Source organism: Crassostrea angulata, chromosome 7 (genome assembly GCF_025612915.1).
Source record: "Crassostrea angulata isolate pt1a10 chromosome 7, ASM2561291v2, whole genome shotgun sequence".
Classification (NCBI taxonomy): domain Eukaryota; kingdom Metazoa; phylum Mollusca; class Bivalvia; order Ostreida; family Ostreidae; genus Magallana; species Magallana angulata.
In genome coordinates, this window is record NC_069117.1 from 35,050,945 (window position 1) to 35,076,388 (window position 25,444).

Sequence of the window (25,444 nt, forward strand, 5' to 3'; positions counted from 1 at the left end):
AAAGTGTTAATAAATGTGAATTTAAAAAAAAAAGAAGGAAAAATTCTGAAAAATTTAAACCTGATCTTTTTGATTCGATTAAGATGTCATTAGACGCAAAAATATAAGAGCATTCATATGATTATGATGTATTGAAATCTGTTTGAAGTCATTATATTAGTTCACATAAATTGAAAAAAAAATCCAACATTAATGTTATGCTAAATAGACTCATGAATCTACACCAATTAAAAGTCGCAAAATCGTGTGAAGTTTCCTCCTTCACTACTGTAAGAATTTTAGTAAGGAGTAAAGAGAGAGGTTTGATAGAACATTTACTGGGACCTGCAATATATTTCTGTTTGTAAGGACTTTTGTGAAGCTTTGGAATCTAATTTTCATAGAACTTGATATATCTTGAGAAAGAGAAAAGTAAAGAAAAAAAATATAAAAACAATTCTATATGTTTATCTGCGAAAATTGCTTATTTCTGCAAAACAGTGAAAATCCTAACATAAGTACATTCTTTTCATAGTCTCGATTATTATTACCGTAAAATATGCACTGTAATACATGAATTATGTATTTAAAATTGTTTCTTGCATTTTAAAAGTTTAACTGATGACAAACAATTTCTTTCTTTCCAAATGTGTTGAAATAGTGATTACAAAAAATATTTAATAAAAAAATTCAAATCTCAACTACGATTGACAATTTTTTTTTGATAGTAATTGTACTTCAGACGTGTCTGTAATGTGATTCTTATAATGAAAATATGTCCAAACACTATTGAAATAATAACTTCAATAATGGTTGTATTTCAATAGTGGTTGCTAAGTGATTCTTCAAATGAAATATATGCCCCAAGCACTATCAAAATAATTTACTTCAATAGTGTTTTTAATATCAATTATAGTGGTTGCAAAGTGATTCTTCAAATGAAAAACACTCCCAACCACTATTGAAATAATTTATATCAATAGTGGTTGCAACACCTGTACCATGTACACCATCAGGTGTAATTAGACATCGACTTTGATTTTCGACAACGAAGAATGCAAGGGAAGCAGGGGTTCATTTAAAAAGTCAAAGACTTTTTAAATGAAGTGTAAGAGCTATTGATGAATACCTTTGAAGCCCTCTCGACTTCTTTCTAGTGTCCATTTTTCTGAATTTAAAATTTAAGGACTTTTTTATTTAAACACATTTTGTTTAAAAAAAGCCTTTAGATAGTTACTCGATTGAGTGTTAAATTTGATCTGGAATTCAAAATTTTTATCATATGGACTCGAACTTTGAAATTGCTTGTACCATACGTGATTTTGAATGACAACAATTGTAAATTGAATTGGGGGTTCTTTTGTAGAAATAACAGGTAGTGAAAAGAATTCATGCACAGGATCATGTACATGACAAATAAAGTGTCATTCACATCTTACTCTTAATGTTAAATCTGCTTGGTCTGATTTGATATCAAATTATGTGTACACTTTTAAACGATGGTGATGCTAAGTATAAAAAGATACATATGTCGAGGTTGTTATGATTGTATTACGATTTTGACATCAGTCCTTTTTTGTTATGATCTATTTTAACAAATGAAATATACAATATGACATTGGTATCAAAAAGGACACGTCGCTATAAATAAAGGTCAGAATGTTATGACAAATCAAAATTAAACCTGTGTACATTTTGTTCTCAAATAATTATGAAGTTTGCATTGTTTACAATCGATGCAAAACATACGGGTTGAATAAACCCAATCATTTGAAGGACGAATCCAACTGTTCCTTTTTCTAAACATGTATAATTTGATTTTCTTTGAATATTTCTAACTGAAATAAATAGGCGAAAGTCTATAACTTTCTACGGCTTGTATGTAAATTATTTGATAATTTCTACACTTGGTACGACGTCAGAACGTTTTTTTAAATGAGGCACCAAACATTGAGGGGAAATAGATAAAGGCGGATCTAAATGTTATGATATTCTTAAAATAAAATGATGTATTCATGAAAAAGTAGATTTATTTTTCGTGTGTGTGTTTTGTCTTAATCTATGATAACATTTGATAACCAAACCTATCGAAATTCAAAGTCTTTTCACCCTCTTGTTGAAAGCAGTGTTAAAGTTTACAGCCGATACGCTGTTGGACTAAAGGCTTGGCTAGCAATATTTACTGCATGCTCCGTGAAAATTATTAATTTAAGTGATAGATTGAGAATTCTTAGATTTCACAAACTGGGGTGATTTGCTAACAGATTCCATGACCTCTACAATTTTGTTTTGTTAAAATTGTTTAAGAATGTACCCCAATCAGGTGTTGTACTATATAGAACATTCATTACACGATCACCGAGCGCTAATTTTGGAAAAGAACAGCCCTGATCAAATAGCAAATACAAAATACAAAATACAGCATACAGAAATTTTACATAAAATATAAATGCATCAACAGTTTACTATTCGAGTGCACGTGCAAAGCATATGCAATCAATATGAAAATCTCCGCAATCTAATAAGTAGTATTTTCAACAATGAGTCCTCTACTCGCTCTTCTTCCGTCCACATCTAAACAAAACTTTTACTTACCGAATAAAAACAAACTTTTTTAAAAACTCAAATATTCCCATAAACAATTACTGAAAAGAAAATGTAATTTGAATAAATTAAAAGTAAAACAAGTTAAGCTTTTTAAAAGGCTAAAAAAGTTAGAAGGCAAAATTTTAATTTTAGGTCAAAAGTGAAAACGCAATCTATTAAAATGCAAGATGAATAATATTCAGAACATTGGTAATATGCGGGTGCACATTTAGTTTGCAGCCATATTTGTATGGTTTTAGGTGATGAAATACGCGTTTTAGTGTGTACACACAATGTTTGACTGCACACCTACATATAGTTAATACTAAAGTAGAATTCCATGGTTGCATGTATATTTCCTCTCCAATTTCATTAAGAGAGTCGGGAAGATATACGCGGATTCCGGACCGTGGTTGCAGACGATATCCATTGACGGTCTTTTAATACATAGATGCACAGTTTGAACTAGAAACTACGAAAGCCGAGAAGGATCATTCGAGATTCGAAATACGAGATTCGAAATACGAGATTCGAGATTCGAAATTCGAGATTCAATATCTAAATTAACCAATCAAATCATGGATCTGAAACCTGTATCCTAGCAACATCAAACTGTTCTAAATAAAGATCATTCGTACATGCTCTTTCCTACAAATAAATGTCTTTATAGCTCTTAATAAATGCTATGGTCACTTCTCCCTACCTAACTAAATAATTATGTGTATTTACTTTTAAACAGAATATCTAAGTAGACTAGTAATAATGCAGTGTGCTTCGCGGATCTAAGTGATTTTGTTTGTCCTGGTGCATTTCCACCTGATGCGTTTGAACCCTGGGGTATTTCACCACCAGTAATAGTTTAAAACCCGGGTTTATTCACCCCTTTTGTGTAAAAATGCGGTTATGGTAGAGAACTTCATAAGCGTAGCTAATTTTTTCTGTAGGGGGTCCTAGGCCAATTTTAAAAAATTTTACTATGTAATTTTAATAAGCTCCAATTTTCCCGAGGAGGGGGTCCAGATCCCCTGACCCCCTCCTTTCTAGATCCCCGCATGAAGATTAGTACATGTATCTAAATAATCTAAATATAAATAACCTGTCCTGTTTCACTAATAAATATAAGCATTACTTATCGTTTTTATGTATGCATACAGTGATACACTAGTACTATGATTATAAACAAATCATTGAGATATTATCACATTATACGGAATTATTAATAAATACAATTTTTTTTTCCTTTTTCTCAGTAAAAAACTTATTATGAGTCTTACTTTTGGAATTGTTTTCAATATAGAAGGATACCTACTCTCTACAATTAAAGGTAGGGATGATAGGGTGCCAATTTGTTCACATTGCCGATTTCTTGTACAGAGAACAGTAAAACTTTTTAAAAATTTGATTGTGCATGAATATTTCAAAATTAATTGTTGTACATGTATTTTGTTATAATTCATTCATTGATATATCAATAAGAAAGATTAAAAGCATATGTTTCACAGTCAAGTTAAGTTTCTCTGTAGTTTCCTACCCCCCCCCCCCCCCGCACCAAAATTGACAATAATTACATATAAGTCATACAAATGTTTACTTTTTTGTAAGTAAATCTCTAAGGATGTAAATAAGCACTGCAAACAAAGATGTGTGTATTTAATATACTACTACATTACACTTAGCCAGATCAAATGTAATCAGGATGAAGCTACAAGGGGTGAGTGGTGCAAATTTACCAATTTGTCGCCATACACACAGAACACCAAATAAAGAAACTGTGAGTGGTGTGTGGAATGCATAAAAGATGACGGCAAATTATCTCAAATAATCAGTGCAAAAACCAACAAATAGACTGTTATTTGTTACATATCCTGCAAAAACATTGATAAAAAATGTTATCGTCCCATAACATAGCCGATTAAGTTAATGTGTACATATGGTCAACGTACATGTAATTCTAATATACAAGAAGGCGGACGTATCAGGCGGGGATCCAGAAAATTAAATTTCAAAAATGATCGGTTGAATGACATTAAATGCTTTGAAAATTGTTTTAAACTATCGCACGGGTCAAAATGCATGATAGAAGCTATGTACAGTGTAATTTGAAACTTTCATTTTATATCAATATGTAGTATTACCTATTATAACAAATGAGAGTATAGCACAACTGCCACAAGCAATACATGTCCTTTACCAGCACCACCTCCCTTCTATATAAAAAAAATGACACAATTGTCGTTTTATTTGCTAAAATGTGTGTGGTTCAAGATTTTTCTAAAGGACATACCCGATTAAAATTGAAAAAGAGTCGTACGTTTAAAACTAATTTTGTCAAATTTTTTAGATTCATTTGGTTATATTTTGGTCCATTTGGGTAAATAGATGCACCAGCGCAGCTCTTATTTATGTATAATCAGGCCATAAATTCAATATTTTCAAAAATTAATAGCTTTAAATCCAGTGGATGAAAAAAAGGAAAGCAAGTCGAACTCGATGAGTGCTAATACCTGTGTTGAATGAATGGTACAGTAGGATATGCGCAAAAAAGTCCCGTCTACTCTTTCCTACCCTATATTTATTGGAATATTAAATCCGATTATAAGAGTCAAATTAAAAATCAAGTACGGATATGTACATGTACCTGTTTATCAAAAGTAAAACTACTCATAATTTATCTACAGTGCATCGTTATGGAGCTACACAAAAAGTTTTATATTAATTTGCCGAGCCAAATAAAAAAACCTGGAAAACGAAGAGAAAACAAAGTGGGGACAGAATAACTGGCAAACTAATTAGGACTTTATAGCCCCCCCCCCCCTCTTGAAATGTATATACTGAAAACAGATTATTGGAGTACAACATCCGCACACAATTTAAAGAAAATTTCATGTTTTAATGTAAGACATCACAAATACCCCAAACCCCCCTCACGGAAAAGGAAATGCTAGGTGATGAGAGAGAGAGAGAGAGAGAGAGAGAGAGAGAGAGAGAGAGAGAGAGAGAGAGAGAGAGAGAGTCGATGTAAATCACAGGTGCGCTAACACCGTTAAAATTAAAGCTTGCTTGTTGGTCTGCCCTACCCTAGCTACCTCCTCTCTTTTCTCCTTTTAGAGGCTTAATTATTGTCTATATATGCTTGTAACAAATCAAATCAATTTCAAATTCTAAATCAAAACTGAATTTGACACTACAAAACTCTCTCTGTGTCTGTCTGTCTGTCTGTCTGTCTGTCTGTCTGTCTGTCTCTCTCTCTCTCTCTCTCTCTCTCTCTCTCTCTCTCTCTCTCTCTCTCTCTCTCTCTCTCTCTCTCTCTCTCTCTCTCTCTCTCTCTCTCTCTCATATCGACAATGGCATTGCCATACCCTACAATACACTATTCTTATCTGGATTTTTGTCTTTGAGGTTGTAAATCATTATATCTTCTATGGTTTAAAACTTTATCATAACCTATATTTTGACATGTCGATTATTTCATTGAGTTTCGTTTCATAGCTAAAACATTTAGATTAAACAGATCTTTCTTCGCGAGCCGATTTTTAAACAGTTGGGGCGAATACACTTCGGGTTAAAATTGCTCGGGGGGAAATACATACAGGGCAAACAAAACCACTTAGATTCGCAAAGCCAACAGTGTTATTTCTAATTTAATTGTTTATACTGCGTGGGGTTAATTCATCAATGTTAATTTAACCATGTTATAACCACTATATAAGAGCTATTAAGACATTTATTTGTAGTAAAGAGCATGTACGAATGATCTTTATTTAGAACAGTTTGATGTTGCTAGGATACAGGTTTCAGATCCATGATTTGATTGGTTAATTTAGATATTGAATCTCGAATTTCGAATCTCGAATCTCGTATTTCGAATCTCGTATTTTGAATCTCGAATCTCGAATGATCCTTCTCGGCTTTCGTAAGAAACTAAGCAGTTTCGATATCTTTTTCGAATTTCTCTAACACAGAACGTCTAATTCCCGCGACTAATCAGTAAAAAACTTGCTCTTCAATAATCGCTCTACCTTCAGAAAATGTTTAACCGATAGCGAACGCTTTATTTTTTACGGCCTGAATATAAACAAGAATTGTTTAGACATGCATTATTGTGTATATCCAAAAAATAAACACCGGTTCTTTCAATTCCTTCCGTGTTAAAAGTAACATTGTAACACTTGGTTGCTTTATCTTGAATGCTCTTTAAGTATTTTTCAACTCGCTATACTTTCACTAGCCTAATTGATAGAATCTCTCTCTCTCTCTCTCTCTCTCTCTCTCTCTCTCTCTCTCTCTCTCTCTCTCTCTCAGAAACACTTCACTTCTAATATTTTGTTCATTGATGGCAGTTTAATTTACGTATTATCATTTAGTTAGGTGCTAAATCAAAGTTTATATGCATCTAAAACCAATATTATTGAAAATAAATATCATAATGATTTGTACTAAGAATCAATACACAGTCACATGCTTGATAACGTAGAAACACAAGAGGCTTGTGTATTAGACTACCGCGGATCGCTTGTCGAATATCGCGGTATCTCCTCGGCCATGTGCGAGAGATGTGTTATGTTAATGTATACTCAACGTGATTGTTTTTAAATGTTTGCAGTTTTTATTTTCCAACAAAAAACCTAGTTTATGACATAGACATGATTACAAAGAACATCCTTTTCAATGACAGTCATGCTATCTATTGTTTTTGAATTACGAGGCCAAAACAACATTACTTCGAAGATCGGTGTTTAATTCTTTTTTCAATTAATTCTTTAATATATCGTTAAAATCGGAATTCTACGTGTTTGCAGATTTTATAAATAAACACAGGTATGCAATAGAGCAAGACGCAAACCTTATGTATTTGATAACAGCAGACCACTAACTAGTTCAGATCGGATACATAATAACCGATGCATGTTTAATATTTCGGAAATTACATTCACAATTGATGAAAATGTTATATGGAATGTAATAACACAGTGAGCTAGAGTTTTTAAGTATAAGGGCTGTTCACGATGCACGTGTGTAACCCTGATTTAAAGATAGATTAGCCATATTTGAACGGTGGACTGGGGGGGGGGCATCGCAACCAGTTGTCATATCTATACCACTATATTAAAATAATAGACTCGAATTTTTGGTCTTTAATAATGAGAAATCGGAAGAATACTGTCTTTTGTTTTGTTTATTTTAAACATCATTGGTACTTGAATATTACCAATTTGTTTTAATATTTTCTCAGTTAAGCTTCGCTAATTAATAATCAACGAAAATTCCTCAAAAAATCATGGAAATCACCTGGATTTTTTGGATTTTACAATCTTGCGCTTGCGCAATACATTCACGCTAACGGGATCTTTAGCTTATGTTTCCACAATAAATAAACTCAGAAAATTCAAATGATAAATATACAAATACGGCTTTTTCATTGGACTTTTGCTATATATTCTGTTCATATATATTAATGGTTTCTTATGAGAGAAAGTATAAAATAACAAATATACATTTCAATTAAGTACTTACTTTTGTCTTCATGATGACAAAAAATATTTGATTACATGCAAAAAAGTTACATTTTATTTGTTATGAGAGTGAAGATAACACATGTTTTATCGTAAAATAGAATAATGTCCTACGGACCCAGTTTTACAAAAAAAAATACGTGTACGTTGGTGAAAAGGTGTTAAATTCTTCCATTCTATGGATTAAAGTTTTTAGTTGAAAGGTATTTGCAGTCTCAAAAAGGTTTGTTGTGATGAATTTGACTGTTATTTTCAAAGCAACTTCATTAATTTTCTCCAAAATCGTTCCGGAGTGATTCTGCAATTTTCTGCTACATTAAGGGTATATACACCCCCGCGAATGTGTTCGGAATGTTTTCTTTATCGTTGCTAAGTATGTAATAAATCCATAGGTGCTCAAATGAAAGTTCACGAGACTTCACCGAGATTTGTTCAGTTCCTGTGAAATTTCGAGCGGAAGTATAAGTGTTCGTATAATATTCTCAAAATACGTAAGTACTGGTCGTTTTTCATATCGTGTCCTACTTTGGCTTATGTTAAAACATGAAATTCTTTTAAACTTATGTCTTATTTAACCATTTAGCGGTTTTTTATATTAAACGATAATATTCAGAACAGGGTTATCGCTCGTGTTCAACCACGTGTTGAGTGGTTAAAAATATAAATATTGCGTGGCTTGATAAAATCATATCCATGTTTGATGCTTGTGGAGTGCAATTCCATGTTTTTAAAAGGAATAATAGGTGTCTGTTTTGCATAAAAACTTAGTATATTAAGCCAATTTCAAGGAACATTCTGCATAAAATAGTTTAGTCTGTTTCACTATTGATGCTATTACTAGGTCAGGCGCGGATCGGAAACTTATCCTCAGGGGGATCTCTACTTAGCATGTAAATTGATGCAACTGCAGACAAAAACTATTTTTTGTATTTTCACATTTATTTCTAGAACACATTTTATCCACCAATTAATGAAGATAAAGTTTAAAATCAATAAACCGCTAGATTTTATATTTGACTACTATAGTACCTAGATTCTTTGAAATAGACTATAAACACGAGGCACGATTTTTACTGCGAAACTGAAAGGGTCAAATAAAACCACGTGGTCTAAAATTTAAATGACAATAACATTCGCAGGGGTGATATATATGGGAGGCATTCTAACTGTGGTGAGGGCCTTTCCCGAGACACAGTTAGATTATTCAAACTAAGGAAAGTTTAGTGAAATTAATATCATTATTGTAGGCTTATAGCTTTGTTATGTAAATGTCAATAATAAGGTGTGTCGATGTACCTATTTCGTAAATGTCAGATATGCAATGTCAACCCGTGCACGCACGGGTCAAAGTCTAGTATTGTCTATAACGGTACAATGTAAGTATAGTAATAGGTGTTGGGTTATCATCATTGCCGGAGAATCATCAGTTTGAATTAGAACAAATACATATTCATATAGCTGGAATGTTTACTGGAGGAACTGAATCGCCGAAGCGGGGTGTGACCCAAGTTTCGCTCTATTTGGCGATTTCATTCATTTTGAAAAGGGTACATAAATCGAGTGTCTAACTAATGTAATTACTAATCAAACAATTACTAGTCAAGTGTTCGTGTGTTAATTCTCTTCGAAAACATTCGATCCAAAGAGTAATATATGTAGTTGTTACAAAACAAATGTCAAACAATTCATGTGACCCCTCCCTATGGATTTATGCCAATGGATGAGTTCATTTAAACCATTGGATCAAGATCTCAGTCGTTGCGTGAATGGTAAAGCAGGACTTCGCCCTAGAATATTTTATTCATAGTTTTTGCGCACCGACTCCAAAACAAACCGTGTGTACACATCACAGGTAGGCAGCATCGGGGATGGGGAGGGGGATATGGGGGTTGCTTTCCCCCACTTGTTTGCAGCAAGCACTTTTCTTAACTTTACATATATAATAAATGGAAATATCATGGATTTGCCGCCCCCCCCCCCCCCTCAAATTTGGTCGGAGCATGTAATAGATTAAACTCCAAAAAAGGAATTCTTATTAAATTGAATTAAAATTATAATTGTTTTTTTTAGTGATTTTGATTATTCATTCTTTTTTAATTGCTTGTCAAGATGATGTGGATGAAGCTGCCCCCACACGTTTTTAAAAAAACAATGCGTGTTTGAAGATCTTTATTTCCTATGATTTTGCATCTTAAAAGTCATTTATTTTCCGCTTTCAAGCTTACATGCAATTATTATATGATTGTGTACATTCCTAAAACAATTGGATTTATTGAAATAATTTAATTTTTACGTGATATACTGTACATGTACATGCACTAGATCAAAGAAAATTTCTTCTTTAATCTGCACGTTCTGTTTAATTATGAATTTATTATCAGGAGCGAAAATTAAAATTTATTTCTTATAATAGCCTAATTGATACATGTGTGCTTCCATTGAATAATTTTGTTTAGTCAGGGAAGCTTTTTGGAAAATTATTACTTGTAAGATCTGATGAACAATTTTCCAACATCAACCATATCGTAATCTTAACCGCTTTTGAGAAATAAGTGGAACTTTCAAGAGTTCTAGGCCCCTTAAATTTGAGGACCCAGTCCCTTCTCTTGATGTCAAACAAAAAAGCTTATAAATATTAATCTTTTTTCTACCTGTCTTAAAAATAATTTCAAGAAAAGAGAAAAACTAAGAGAACCATGCAAAATTACAACGCTTTTTAAAACTCATTTTTCGAGCCTTACCAACCTTTGGCACTTTTTTGAATTATGAATGCCTTAATACATACAGTGTATCTACAATGTGTGTCTATTATTCCTGAAATTTTGAACTCAAAATCTTTAATAGTTTATGAGAACACTCATGTAAATCGTTAAATTGTGAATATATAAAACCCAACAGTGACGTCATCTTTAAAAAAAAAACAATAATGTTCATATCAATATCAATCAGATCTGAAAGTTCATGTAAATCGGCCGAGTAGTTTTTGAAAATCGCGTACACAAAATTTGTAAGAAAAAAAAGATAGGGGAAAAGAAACACAACGAAAACAATAAGGTTTTTGTTGAAAGCGTGTCACAGATATAAAAAAAGGGTGCTAATGTTGTAATTTTTGATTGATTAAAGCGGAAATTAGCAAAATCCACCATTTTGAAGAAAAAATTATGCATCAAAAGAAAATTTTAACAAAAGAAAAAAACGTTCTGCACTCGGTGATAGAACGGGGTCGCCTGGACTTGTTCTTCACCCTAACCACTGCGCCACTGGAACTCTCACTTCAGTACTTTGAACTCCAAAATCTCGAGAATGCGTGGATCGATTAAACAACAAATGACATATTCTGCAATTATAAAAGAGTCTCTATCAACTTCTTAAAATACTTGAAAAATAGTTCTTTTTGTGATTTCGTCATTTCCCGTTATATGTCGACGAGAGAAGAGACGTATCTATTAACAATCAATTTGTGGCATGAAAGTGTGTTTGTGTGCGTTTCCTACTTATATGAAAAACTATGTACGGCTATTTCTTTACAGATTCGGTGTTTATAAATTCAAAATCAGCTGAATAGAGTGAAAGTACAAGTGATTTCAAAGTCAGATTTCTTGGATACGGGGAATTATAACCCATTTCTATTCTTGTTTCCAACGGGGGTCATTTTTCTTTATACTTAACATGAGGAAAATACACTTGGGCCCATTTTCTCTTTCCCTGAAGAATAAGTGTCATTTTCATAAAAATGAGCACACTCTACGTGAAGAAAAGTGACCCCTGTAAAATAATGACCCCCTTATAAAATTTTATTTTTTAGTATCATTGGTATTTGTGAAAATATCTCTTTACAATATTATAGCATTGAATGATTTATTTTTGACGTCGTCGTGTCAGTAACTGCCGTCAGGTGAGCAGACAAATCGAATAACGCGCGTTAGCGCGTTATGATAATTTGTCTGCTCACCTGACGGCAGTTCAAGTTATTGACACGACGTAGTCAAAAATAAATCATTCAATGCTTATATTTACATTCCCTTACTGAAGAAATCAATTGTTTACTTAAATAAATCGATATAAAGTGCAGTTCACGGAGGGAGTGAATAAGTAACAGCAAGAACAGCTGTTTTGTAAAACTGGTTTAAACTGGTTTTCACATAGACTGTTGAGATGAGATCGACGAGCATGAAAATATAATTCATGATAGATAACTCTTGAAATGTTGCTTTTAACAATATAGTCAACTTTTTTGTTGAATAATTATAAAACATGGTGTTTTGACAACATTCATGAAATACATTTTTTAACTGATAACATAGAAATCTCTGTTTGAGAACTACTGATGTAAATTACTCGTTAATTCATACGCAGTGAATAGGTGTTGCATTTAGAGGCATTTAAACATCACGGAATTTAATGGGAAAACACAGTAGAATGTAAATATTGTATTTTAATATTGCAATAAACTTCTGTAACAATTTTTTAAAATTCATAATCATAAAGTTAAAGCGAGAAAAGGGTGTGTTTCCTTTTTGCACACATTTGATAATTGGGTATAGAACAATATGTGTGATTTGTGTTGTGAAAGCAATTATAGTCTGCTTTCAATCACAAATTTAACCTGGATTTTTACCTGCGTTTTATCAGCGGCATAACGATGAAACAAGAAGAATATAGATATTTTATTGTGTTTTAGGTCTAATAACTAATAACTATCACCATTTTTGTTCATTTGATACAATAAAGATAATGATATTTTAATCCTAAATTTCCGCTCACTGACTTTTACATTTTTGTTCATTTACCTTGAATACAAAACTAGATGAATTGAGGAAAAATTGCTGGTTCCAAAGCCAACTGGAAGCTGATTCAATGGGGAACTGCATGTCTCAACTTAGTTTCAAAATATGTGAAACGCTTGTTTATAATTGGTTGTTTGGTATCAACAGAAAGAATATTATTAGAGGAAACAGGTCACTTTCTGGTTTTTCAAAATAATAGCCAAATACATGAAGCACAAATATTCCGACAAAAATAATTATTTCGATATTGATTCGATAGACCTTAAACTGAAGAAGGTTGAAAATGCATGAATTAGGTCAGCATTTTATAGGTTTTTAAAAAAAATTCTGTTCAATTTTGAATCATATAAAACTGCCCATTTATTATCGTATCATCATACAGTTTGTCTATTTGCTTCGACTATTTAAGACACTGCATAAATAAAAATATTTAGCAGTTAGCAGCATTTTCACTAAACACATTTCCTCCATTTATTTCAGCAAAAGCAATAATTAAATATTATTATACACTGTATAATATTTTCTCTTCAAACTTGTAGAATGAACACGTACTTCCTATAGGCAGTAAGTTAAACAAAAGCACTACATATACAACATGTTTGCAATAATCTTTCTTGTTTAAAGAAATTAATGAAATTGTGATGAGCAAATTAATGTTTGGAATTAAATTCAAGAACACGGATGGCAATTATTATATAAATGTGCTTTTATGCAAGTTATACCGTTACATAAAAGAAATATAAGTATCAATTGCGAGTGGAATCTATATATAAATGTTCACTTTGCATATTAGTGATAAACTTTGCCTTATTATCTTTTAACTTTGAAATGTTTGGAACTCTTCTGTATACAGAGGTGTTTTTGTTCAAATCTCATAGCATACCATAGTCGAGCATACCATATCATTAGGCTTTGTATTATAATTTCTCAAAGCATAAAAATCTCATAGCATTGCTTTAAAATCTCATAGCATATCTTTAAAATCGCAAACCATACCACAGCATAAAATTGTCAAAGACAATTTTTCATCAACACAATGACACAATCTTCTCTGAGAGAGAATGTTAATTATTCATAGGGTACGAATGTGTTTTCTTTTTTTCTTTTAATGACAAAATGTTTTGCAACAACTGCACGGATTTCTGATCGCACTCGTGTAGACCTTGGCTATTTCTTGAGGATGCAATTGTGAAGTGCCGGTAAAATATAGTTCAGGAAGCTGTGCATAAATTTTGTAAATCAAAAATCGTTTTTAAATAATAAAGCTATTGAAATTTCTATGGCGTATTTTATTCATGGTAAAGTAACAAGTACAGTTCAGCAGATTTCTACGTTTGTGCAGCGTCATTTTTCCTGCCATATGCCGTTGAGAGAAGAGATCTAACTGTTAACAATCATTTGTGTCAATATAAGCTAATGTATTTTCTACGGATAAGGAATATTATATACAGCGATTTCTTAACAAGAGTTGGGTGTTTTTAAGTTTTAATACAGCTGAGCAGAGTGAAAATTTAAGTAATTTCAAAGTCAGATATTTATTTTTGTTTATGGCAGGGGTCACTTTTCTACGGGGATTATTTCTCTTTATGTTTAACATGAAAAAAATGATCCCTACATGTAGGTCTTTTTTCTAAATAAAGCCCAATTATTCTACAGCTCTGGGTTATTATTTTACATCGAAAACGACCCCGGTCATTATCTACGGGGGTCATTATTCTTCTTGACAACGGCAAAGCAGCTCGGCGAGTTCTAATTCGGTCGTACAATTTTCTATCTTTAATCGTTTTTGAGAAAAAGGGAGGACAAAATCACTTTTTACAAAAAGAAAAACAAATTTAACGGCCGACCGGAAGTGACGTTATCAACAAAATTGTACGTGATAAAATACCTTGATATTTTGTATCTTTCGTGAAAATTTCATAAAAATTCGTTGTAGCATATTTTAGTTTTAAGAAAAATGTTTAAAAACAAAATAGAATGATAACTAGAGCAAAGCTCGTTGCAAAGCACCGAGTGGGCTCCGTTAATGTCAAAAGTAAAGCTAGATGTTACTCTAAGAAGCAGAGTTCTTAAACCTACAAACATGAGTAACTAAAACAAAAAGAAAAAAAATCGAATTATTCTTGATACGATTTAACAAATTCTAAATGATTCTTAATACGAATGAACAAAAACGTTATCAATTTCAAGAACAACTTAGCAAACACAAATCCGAATGTGTTTAAGAACGATTTATAAATATCGAATTATTTTAGGTACGAATTTATTTAACTTTTAATATAACATTATTTTCTTAACCAAGAACGTGGGTCAAACTTTTCGGAAAAATCAATTTCTAAACCCGAATATCTCTTGAATGCATCTTCCGATTTTGAAAAGGATTTTAGTTTTAAGTTAAGGCTAATAAGCTCTTATTTTTTCTCTTTGCTTTAAAATTAATAACAAATTATCGCTCAAAAAATGTTAAAGGAAGACTTTGTAGCCCTCGTGGCCCCTAATTTAAGGGATCTGGCCCTTTTTCCTATTATTAAACAGAGGGTTTAACAAATATAAACACATTTAGTTCATCAAGTGTTCACAAATTGTTGACCCTTTCAAAGATATCTGAACAAATGTGTTTTAGGGGCCGACCCTTTAACATCAACAAATTTGTTTTAGGTATCATATTGTTGAGCAACTTTTCTTCTACAATGCTTTTCAAAATATTTCTCGTTTTCTAGATATTAATGATCAAAATTTTGGACTTGCCAGAAAAAACCCCTTTTTTTCTTGATAACAAAGAAAGGGTCTTGCAAATATAAACATTTTTATTCAACAAGTGTTCACAAATTGTTGACCGTTTTAAAGATATCTGAACAAATGTATTTTAGGGGCCGACCCTTTAACTCTTTACTGGGGCCACCAACAAATTTTCTAGGTATGAAATTGTTGAGAACGTAATTCTAAGCATTGTTTGTTCTACAATGCTTTTCAAAATATTTCCCGTTTTCTAGATATTAATGATCAAAATTTTGGACGTCTGGCCCCTTAAAACCTCTAATTACGTAACATTTGACATAGGTATGGTACTGTATAAATAAACAGCTGTAAAATGAACATTTTTGCATCTATTATTACTAGCAAATTATTTTTCAGTTAAGAGTTATTAAAAAAAGATTTTAGAGCCCTTTTGGTTCCTCATTTGAGGGGCCAGCCCATTTTTCTTGATATTAAATATAAGGTTTTGTAAATATAAACACATTTTTAAAAACAAGTGTTCACAAATTGTTGACCGTTCTAAAGATATATGAACAAATGTGTTTTAGGGACCGACCCTTTAACTCCATACTAGTGCCAACAATACAAGTTTTTTAAGTACCATATGGTTTGAGAACGTTATTCTAAGCATTGTTTGTTATACAATGCTTTTAAGAATATTTCTCGTTTTCTAGATATAAATGATTAAAGTTTTGGACTTCTGGCCCCTTGAAACCCCTAATTACGTACAGTACCGATCAGACCCAAACTAACACCAGAATAAACGCCAACTAAACCCTGGGTTTACTTTTGGGGTTTACTTTGGGTTTACTCTGGGTTTACTTTTTGAAAATTTGGGTCCATTCAGGGTTTACTTTGGGTTTACTTGGAAATTGCTTTTTTGGTCAACAGTACGCACTTAAGTGTGAAACAGACCCGTAATTTATCTTACAATCATACTGCTTGTAATTCCTCCCCTTTGTGTATTACGAATAGACAGTTAGCATCTGTTTTCAGGGATGTACTTCCGATCGGAGTTTACTCTCTGTGTCAACTCTTGGTTTACTTTGGGTTTACTCTGGGTCCACTCTAGTAAGCCCGAAGTAAACCCAGATTAAACCCAGAAAGTAAACCCAGGGTTTACTTTCTGTTAGGTTTGGTCTGATGGGTGTTGTAACATATGACTTAGGTATGGTACTGTATAGATAAATAGCAGTACAGTGAACATTTTTGCTTCTATAATTAATAACAATTTACTGTTTAGTTAAAATTTATTACAAAAAGTCTTTAGTGCCCTCTCGGAAAGACATTAGTAAAAGTTACATGCCTTTATTTCTTATGGTTTCAGGGGAGTAGCGATAACAAACATTTTAGACACAAAAAGCAATAACTTAGTAAGTTTTCAGGGTTATCAGGCACAGTGTTATTTTGTACCATAAGTCTAAATGGTCAATAACATCAAAAAAATTGTTTAAATATGTCTATCAATGAAAAGCTGTCCCGAGAAGAAAAAAAAAAGAAAAATTAAATAATAAGAAAATAAAAGACTTAAATAAGGGTTTTTTGCCTAAAAGGTGGAAAGACCAAATACAAATGAGAAACAGAAACAGTACGAAAACTATAAGGTTTTTCATTGGATAAAGGAAGACTTGAAGAAAAGAGGGGTCTTTCGCTGAAAACGGAAGACCCTGATAAAAATAAAAACCAATTCGCTCCACTTAGCAATTCATGAAAATCTTACTCGGAATGTGTGTGGGGAGAGGGGAGGGAGGGCAGGTGTGTCAATCTTTAATAAATGGGTGAAAATATTAACATTCACTATATTTTAGTTTTTTATGTTGTTGAAAAAATCGATATGTTTATAATTGGAAATGGATCGCGCGAAGAAAAATAAGTTGTTTTTTTTAAATAGGGTGACCCCTAACCCCATGCTTCATGCTGGATTTAGAACTTTGTTAAATAAAAAAGATACTGATTGTAGCAGGTATATATAGTTTATTAAGAGTTGTGTGATTACCTTGGTTCTAGATATATCATGTTTTCCAGTAGATTCGATCTAGCGCACGCCCTCTATCGTCAATTAGCTAACACATGCTGAATTACGATTCATGAATGACCCAAGTACAAATGTAAACTTGCATCGAACTTATTAAAAATCAACTACATAACAAAATTCAAAGGATCTAATAAACGACGATATACATGTACATAATGGTTACATTCAGATTTCTAAGACATAGTTTACATAGTAACAAAAATTACATTTGAAGATAATGCTGATAGACTATCGGCTTTCCGTAGTATTTGACAGAGTAAATCGTAAATTGAGTCGCTGTGAAATCGGATGACATTTGTTTAAAATAATGGAATTTTAACAAATTATTTCAGTACCAGGTATAAATCTCTAATAGTAAAAGGTCATAGAACTTATCATTCCGTTTTCTTAAATCTGCAAATTTTCTATTATATAAAATGTTAATGAACTTTTTTATCACGAAAGACAGCAATCTTAGATGGAAGAAATGGCAAAAGCTTACTAGGATCGCCTATCCTGGATACAATGGGAGCCCAAGCCTCACCTTTGACTATAAGCATTGAAGGTTACGGAAACGATGTATTTCTCTTCTGGGTATCTGATTGCGCAAACCATGAAGGACAAGAGGGAAAATATAAATTTGTGAAAGGTATCATTAGCATTACTTTTTTAAAAAACCATATGAGTACGAATGTGGTTATTCTGACCTGATTCGCACGCACGCACGCACGCACGCATGCATGCATGCACGCACCGTGTTTAAGATCTTAAATTAATGTGTTAAACATAAGAAACTGTTTGATTATCATTAAAATGAATCAGAAGATAGACTTATCAGCTTGAAAAAGATTTTTAACTGGTATATTGAACCTTTGTAAACAAAAACAGGAAACGAGACTTGTTTACATGACAAAGAATTGTGAGCCCTGTATCTTGCTTATCGCTTAACCACTGACTCTCAAATTTCATTTGATTATTAGAAATGCATTCCTAAAGCATTGTAAATAATAAAAAAAGAAAAATAGAATTTGACCAAAATTGTGATTATGTCCCTTTAATTTTGATATCAAGTTATCAATTTTTACAAGCTCATTTAGTACACTTTATCATCATTAAACATCTTTCTGTTTTTTGTAATTATATCTATTCTAAAAAATTGACATTAATTCACCCATCAAATAAGACAAAGTTTTAATTTTATAGATAAAACAGAAAACACATAATTGACTGTATAGATATGTGTTTTACTTAGACTACAAATTGGTATAGGCTTTAACTACAATTAACACAATGTTTGACGAGGAACACTGTGGTACATTATTGTTGTTATAGTGGTACTACCTTAGAGTGGGTTCCCCTTTTCATACATTTGATGATTAGGTACAAAACAAAAGGTGTGAATTGTGTTTTGATAGCATTATTTTCAAGTCTGCCTTACCTCTATAATTCAAATGCATTTCAAATAAGAGTTTAGTTCAATGATTTCTAGAGGTGCACTTTATTTAGATTAATGATCTTAAAAAGTCTTAGTGCTTTAAATGTTTTTTTAAAATTCATTCTGATAATTCAGTTTTGTTGTTATATTCAGCTAAAGAAATACACCAAGCACTAGCTACCTGCACTTATGAATTGTTATTCACAATGTTTGAATTAAAAATGGAAACAAGTTTATCTTAGCTGACTTAAAACACATCTACATTATATCATATCTTATTTACAAAACATGTACTTGCACTCATTCCTTACTAAAACCATATCTAAAATTGAACCTTATTCACCTAATATATCTAATGAACTGTGATTTAAACCATTTTCATTTTACTATTGCAATTATGAAAGTAATAAGAAATTAATCAGGATTACAGGCCCTTTTAAACGAATAATCGATTAAATTACAATTACTTACAATCATAAAAAACGGATGATTACTGATTACTCATGATTACTCAACAACCTGTAATCGATTACAGCTACTTACGATTACTGATTACACCATCTCTGATGTTAGAAATGAGAAGATTAACCCTTAAACTAATATTAACTATATATTGGCATCAATGCAATTTATGATAATTTAGGGTGCAAATATTGACCCAAAAAGATTGATGGGGTTTCTATATGTTTGTTTAACTATTCAGCTTTTTGACATGAAAAAATGACTTTATTATCTAAATTATGGGCCTTTTTAGGCACACCAAGGTTATAACAATTTAAAAAAAATGATGTTTATTTCTTTGTTATACATGTACTGTCGTTAACAAGGAATAAGGATGTAAATATTATTCCTAAAATATCTATGAGGTTTCTTTCGTGCTTAACTATACTGTTTTTTTAACCTTAAAATGAAAAGTATGGGTTTTCTCATTTGGGTATACATTTTTTATAAAAGAAGATTCCCTTTAACTTATGTTGACTTTATTATTGTTATAATACAATTGAAGAGAAATGAGGATGCAAACATTGATCCTCACAGATTTAGGGGTTTCCTAAGTGTTTATCTATACTGATTTTGTATCATTAAAATAAATACCATGGGTTTCCGCACGAGGGTCAAACTTCAAAATTATAGAATTTTTCCTTGAATCAATAGTGATATTTTATTTGCAATAATGTAAGATGGAATAAATTAGAGTTCAAATATTAGTTAAAAAAGATTTAAGGTTTATTTGAGTGATTTACTTTACTGACTTTGTAACGTTATAATGAAAATTATGGGTTTCCTCAATCGGGGGAAAATGTTTAATCATAGAAGATTTCCTTTGACTAATGTTGATTATATCATTGGTATACTGTCATCAAGGAGAAGTAAGGATGCAAATATTGATCCTAAAAGATCTATACTGATTATATCATTGTAATACTGTCATTAGGAGGAATACGGTTGCACATATTGATCTTAACAGATTTAGGAGTTTCCTAAGTGTTTAAGTATATTGATTTTGTAACATTAGAATAAATATGATTGGTGTACTCAGGGGGGTCAAACTTTATAATTATAAGATTTTTTCTTGAAATAATGTTGACTCTTTCTTTGCAATAATGTAAGAAAAAATATATTAGAGTCCAATTATCAATCAAAAAAGATAAAAGGGGTTATTTTACTTATGCTGATTATATCATTAATACTGTCATTTAAGCGGAATGATGATGCAAATATTGATCCTAAAAGATACAGTAGTTTCCTAAGTGTTTAAGTATACTGATTTTGTAACATTAAAATGAAAACTATGTGTGCACTCAGGGGCTCAAACTTCATAATTATGGGTTTTTTCTTCGATTAATGTTGATATCTTATTTGCAATATTATAAGAAAGAATAAATTTGAGTGCAAATATTAATAATAAAAAAGAGAGGTTTATTTGAGTGATTTACTACAATGACATTTACATGTTAAAAAAATATTTATGGGTTTCCTTGTTCGGGTGTAAATTTTTAATAAAAAAAAATATTTCCTTTAACTAATGCTGATTATATCTCTGTTATACTGTCATTAAGGATGAATAAGGATGCAAATATTGACCCTTAAAGATATAGGTGTTTCCGTAGTGTTTTTCTATACTGATTTTGTAACATTAAAACAAATACTATTGGTTTACTCAAGGGGGTCAAACTTCATAATTATAGAACTTTTCCTTGAATGAATGTTGACATTTGATTTGCAAATAATGTAAAATAGAATAAATTAGAGTGCATATATCAATCAAAAAAGATTTATGGTTCATTTGAGTGATTAACTTTACTGACTTTTTCACGTTAAAATGAAAATTATGGGTTTCCTTATAGGGGTGTAAATTTTTAATGAAAGATTTCCTTTACCTAATGCTGATTATTTCATTGTTATACGGTCATTAAGGAGGAATAAGGATGCAAAGATTGATCCTGAAAGATTAAGGGGGTTCCTAAGTGTTTAAATATGCTGATTTTGTAACATTAAAATAAATATTATGGGTTTCCTCACGGGGTCAAACTTCATAACTAGAGCATTTAAAAAAATTAATGTTAACATTTTCTTTGCAATAATGTAAGATAGAATAAATAAGAGTGCAAATATTAATAAAAAAAATATAAGGTTGGTTTGAGCGATTTGCTATACTGAATTTTTTATTTGAAAATGAAAATTATGGATTTCCTCATTGTGGTTTATTTTTTTTTCATTAAAGATTTTCTGTAACTAATGCTGATTATATCGCTGTAATGCTGTCATTAAGGGTGAATAAGATGCAAATATTGATCCTAAAAGATTTAAGATTTTCGTAATATTTAACTATTCTGATTTTGTAACATTTAAATAAATATTATTGGTGTACTCAGAGGGGTCAAACTTCATAGTTTAAAAAAAAAAAATTATGTTGACATTTTTTTGCAATAATGCAAGACAGAATAAATTAAAGTGCATATATTAATCAAAAAAGATTTAAGGTTTATTTGAGTGATTTACTATACTGACTTTTTAAGTAAAAAAAAGATTTATTTTAACCAATGCTGATTATATCATATATCATTATATCATCAAAAGTGTCATAAAGGAGAAATAATGATGCAAATATTGATCCTTAAAGATTTAGGGGTTTCCTAAGTGTTCAATTATACTGATTTTGTAACATTAAATTTTATCAAAATAAAAATTATAGGTTTTTTCCAGGGGTTTTAAACTTCGGAATTATAGGATTTTTCCTTAAGCTAATGTTGATATTTTCTTTGTTTTTATGTAATGACGAATAAAAGGTGTAAATATCTTTCAAAAACTGCCATGAGGTTTACTAAGTGATTAACTATACTGTTTTTTTCTAACGTTAAATTGAATATTATGGATTTTCTCATAAGGATGCAATTTCTTGATAAAAGGATTAAAGAATTTTTTTTCGAAAAGGTAATTTCTATAAAAACAGATTTCTGATTTTTTTCAAGATTTTTCATTATTTGTTAAATATTACAAAGAAACTCTACAATCAAATCCGCCAAAAAAAATTATTACTCAAATTTGGATGAAATGAAAGCGCATACTGTGCAAGGTGTAAATTTGAAAAAAAAAAAAAGCAGCAAATTGTTTATGTCTTAATGACGAATTGTTCTTTGTAAAGCCCTGAAGAGATTTAAATTGAAAGATTTTCCAGTTAAAGCCTCCCTTTAGAAATTTTAACCCCTTTGAGTATGCCCATATTTTTTTGCTCTCGATTAATAGAGCACACATGGTCTAGATTTGTATTGCTTTAAGTTAATAATGTAAACTTATACTAATATATTCTTTTAATACCTGTATTCAAAGAATACATCAAAGAAAGTTTACAATTAAAACTCATAAAATTTTTAGAAACCCTGAAGCCGACACAAGATTTTTTTAAAGGGGGATGGTCACGATTTTGGTCAAAAATTATTTTTCCGATTTTAATATTTACAATGCTTCAGAAAGGCATTTTTAATAGGCAACCGAAACTTGAGTGTCATTTGTTAAGTTATGAGCGAGTTACAAAGCTTGAAATTCTTCGCTTTGTAAACAAAGCGTTTGTTTACATTTTGAACGTTGAAGTGAAAATGTCAGTTTTAAACCTAAAACGAATCGGTTAAACATTGGAAATTTTTATCTATGCTTAAAATAAATAAAAAGATAGACAAATAAGCTTGAAAAAGATTTTTACTGGTATATTTAACCTATGTAAACAAAAACAGGGCACGAGCCTTGTTTACATGACAACGAATTGTGAGCCTTGTATCTTGCTTATAACTCTATAATGACTTTAAAATTGTAGATTCTGAATTATTTAAACTATGACTCCCGGAGTAACTTGGGGTCCCAAGAGGAGTTCAATGTTCAAGAATAGAAATATATCGGGAAAATGTATCTTACAACCTCATTAGATCTTTATTGAAAAGAAGGTTGCAATAACATTCTTTTCACTTTTTTATCGTTTCTTTCCTATTTTTTTTTTATCTTATGCATGTTGAAACCTAGGATAATAAGATTGGTCAGTTGATGCACATTAGAAAATATGTCTCAAAAGTAGGTTTAAATAATCTTCTTTTTAAATATTTTTACATATTGAATATATAAAATGTCAAATCTTGGAATATTTTTGTTGTTTTGTAAGTTTTACAGTATTTAAGAAGAGTTTCATAATTTAAAACTCAGAAAGAGTTACTTGAATTATTGTTCAGGTGAGTGGTATGATCACTTTAGAATTTTATTATTCTGCTTCGGGTTCATTGACCATTGATCTGTCTATATTACACAATTTGTACTTTTGATAAGGGCAATACTACAGTACATGGGCTATAGACCTGATGATAATATATCTACCGAGAAGTTCGAAGGTTTTATACTCTCATCAGGTTTATTAAACCATGTATTGACCGATATCTAAAGGCTATAATACTTTTATTAAAATAAATTAAAAACTACATTAGCTCATAATGTACATGACTAGACGTAGATTTCGCTATTGTGAAGTCAAAATGTCGCACATGCTATTACCTGTATTTAGTCATGAAATTCTATTTTTAGTTTAGTAAAGTAAATAACAGAATTTATAGTATGAATACATGTACGTGACAGCAATCGACTAATCAAATGCTCTGGGAAAATACGATATTGTAATAAACTGTTTTAAACAATATATTTGATATTTTTAAATGAACTTTTTCAATTATTTTAGGCTTGTTCAATGTGTATGTCAATTTTCACTGCAATCGTCAGTTAGAAAGAAGAATATTTGAGCGTGATTGGGTGTCGCTATGATTTTTGAACAGCCCTCGTAAAAAAGGGTTTCCTGTCATAGTATGTACTTTCATTGAATTGTTATACATGTACATGGACTGTTATAATGAGCTAAAATGAATATTTAAATAATATTTCAGGAACTAACATACATGAGCAAAGCAGATCCGATTTCTGTCGTCTGCGATTTAAATCTAGAGGGTATTCAAAACTTTTGGCTAAAAATCAACACATGGCGTCAACAGGAATTGACATTTATTATTCTGGTAAGTTATACATTTTTAGACGGGGTCACGTGACCCCATCTATTGGTTTACTGACAGCCGAATTCTCAAACCGGAAGGCACGCGTAGAACACATGAGTCTACGCGTAAGAAAATAGTGCAGAAAGTTTTCATGCATTTCAGTAAATATGTATCATAAAAACACGTATTAAATCTTTTTAGGTCCTCTGTGTATAAACAAACACATAGTTTTATTGATCAAAATATTCTTGTTCGGGTTCAAATCTGGAATGAGCTACGTAAGTGAATGCACAGCGCCGTTGACGATTCAGTTGGTGTACGAGCTCGTTAATCAATAGAAGAGGTTGATGGTGGAATCGAAATTAAAGTTCCCAAACGCAATGTGCCATTTTTGAAAAGTTGTGAATTTTATTTTGACAATCTTTCACCTGAATACTACCAAACTTCGATTCATGCGCAAGCCGAAGTTAAAATCGGGACGGGTTGTACACAGATGTTTTACAAATTAAATAGGTGTTTCATTGGCTTCCAGTCTACTTGCGGTATGACTGCTGTTCGTCTCTAAAGGAATTTTGTACAAAGAAAATAAAAACAAGTCTGAATTTGCCTTCTCGTTCGTTGGCTCTTTAGTTGATTAGACTGAATTTAAATTTTAAACAATGCATTGTAAGCATAATCTATAATAGATTATACATTTTGGAAGACTTATACATCATATAATATATACAATATTATCGATTGAAGAACCAAGTTAAATGTTAATGTTCATGTTTTCCGGCTTAGTTGGAATCAGGCTTGGGGTGAATTACATTGTAAAATAATGCATTACATTACCATTACTTCATGAATTA

At 31.3% G+C, this 25,444-nt stretch overlaps 1 protein-coding gene across 2 annotated transcripts in view; it reads left to right on the forward strand.

Moving 5' to 3' along the window:
• LOC128157527 (uncharacterized) overlaps window positions 1–25,444 on the forward strand; it is a 171,637-nt gene that overhangs the window by 98,389 nt on the left and 47,804 nt on the right. For both annotated transcript variants that reach the window (XM_052820112.1, XM_052820111.1), the window contains exons 7-8: window positions 18,102–18,285; window positions 24,489–24,614. In XM_052820112.1, the coding sequence (XP_052676072.1) occupies window positions 18,102–18,285; window positions 24,489–24,614 (310 nt within the window). The remainder of the gene's footprint in view (window positions 1–18,101; window positions 18,286–24,488; window positions 24,615–25,444) is intronic.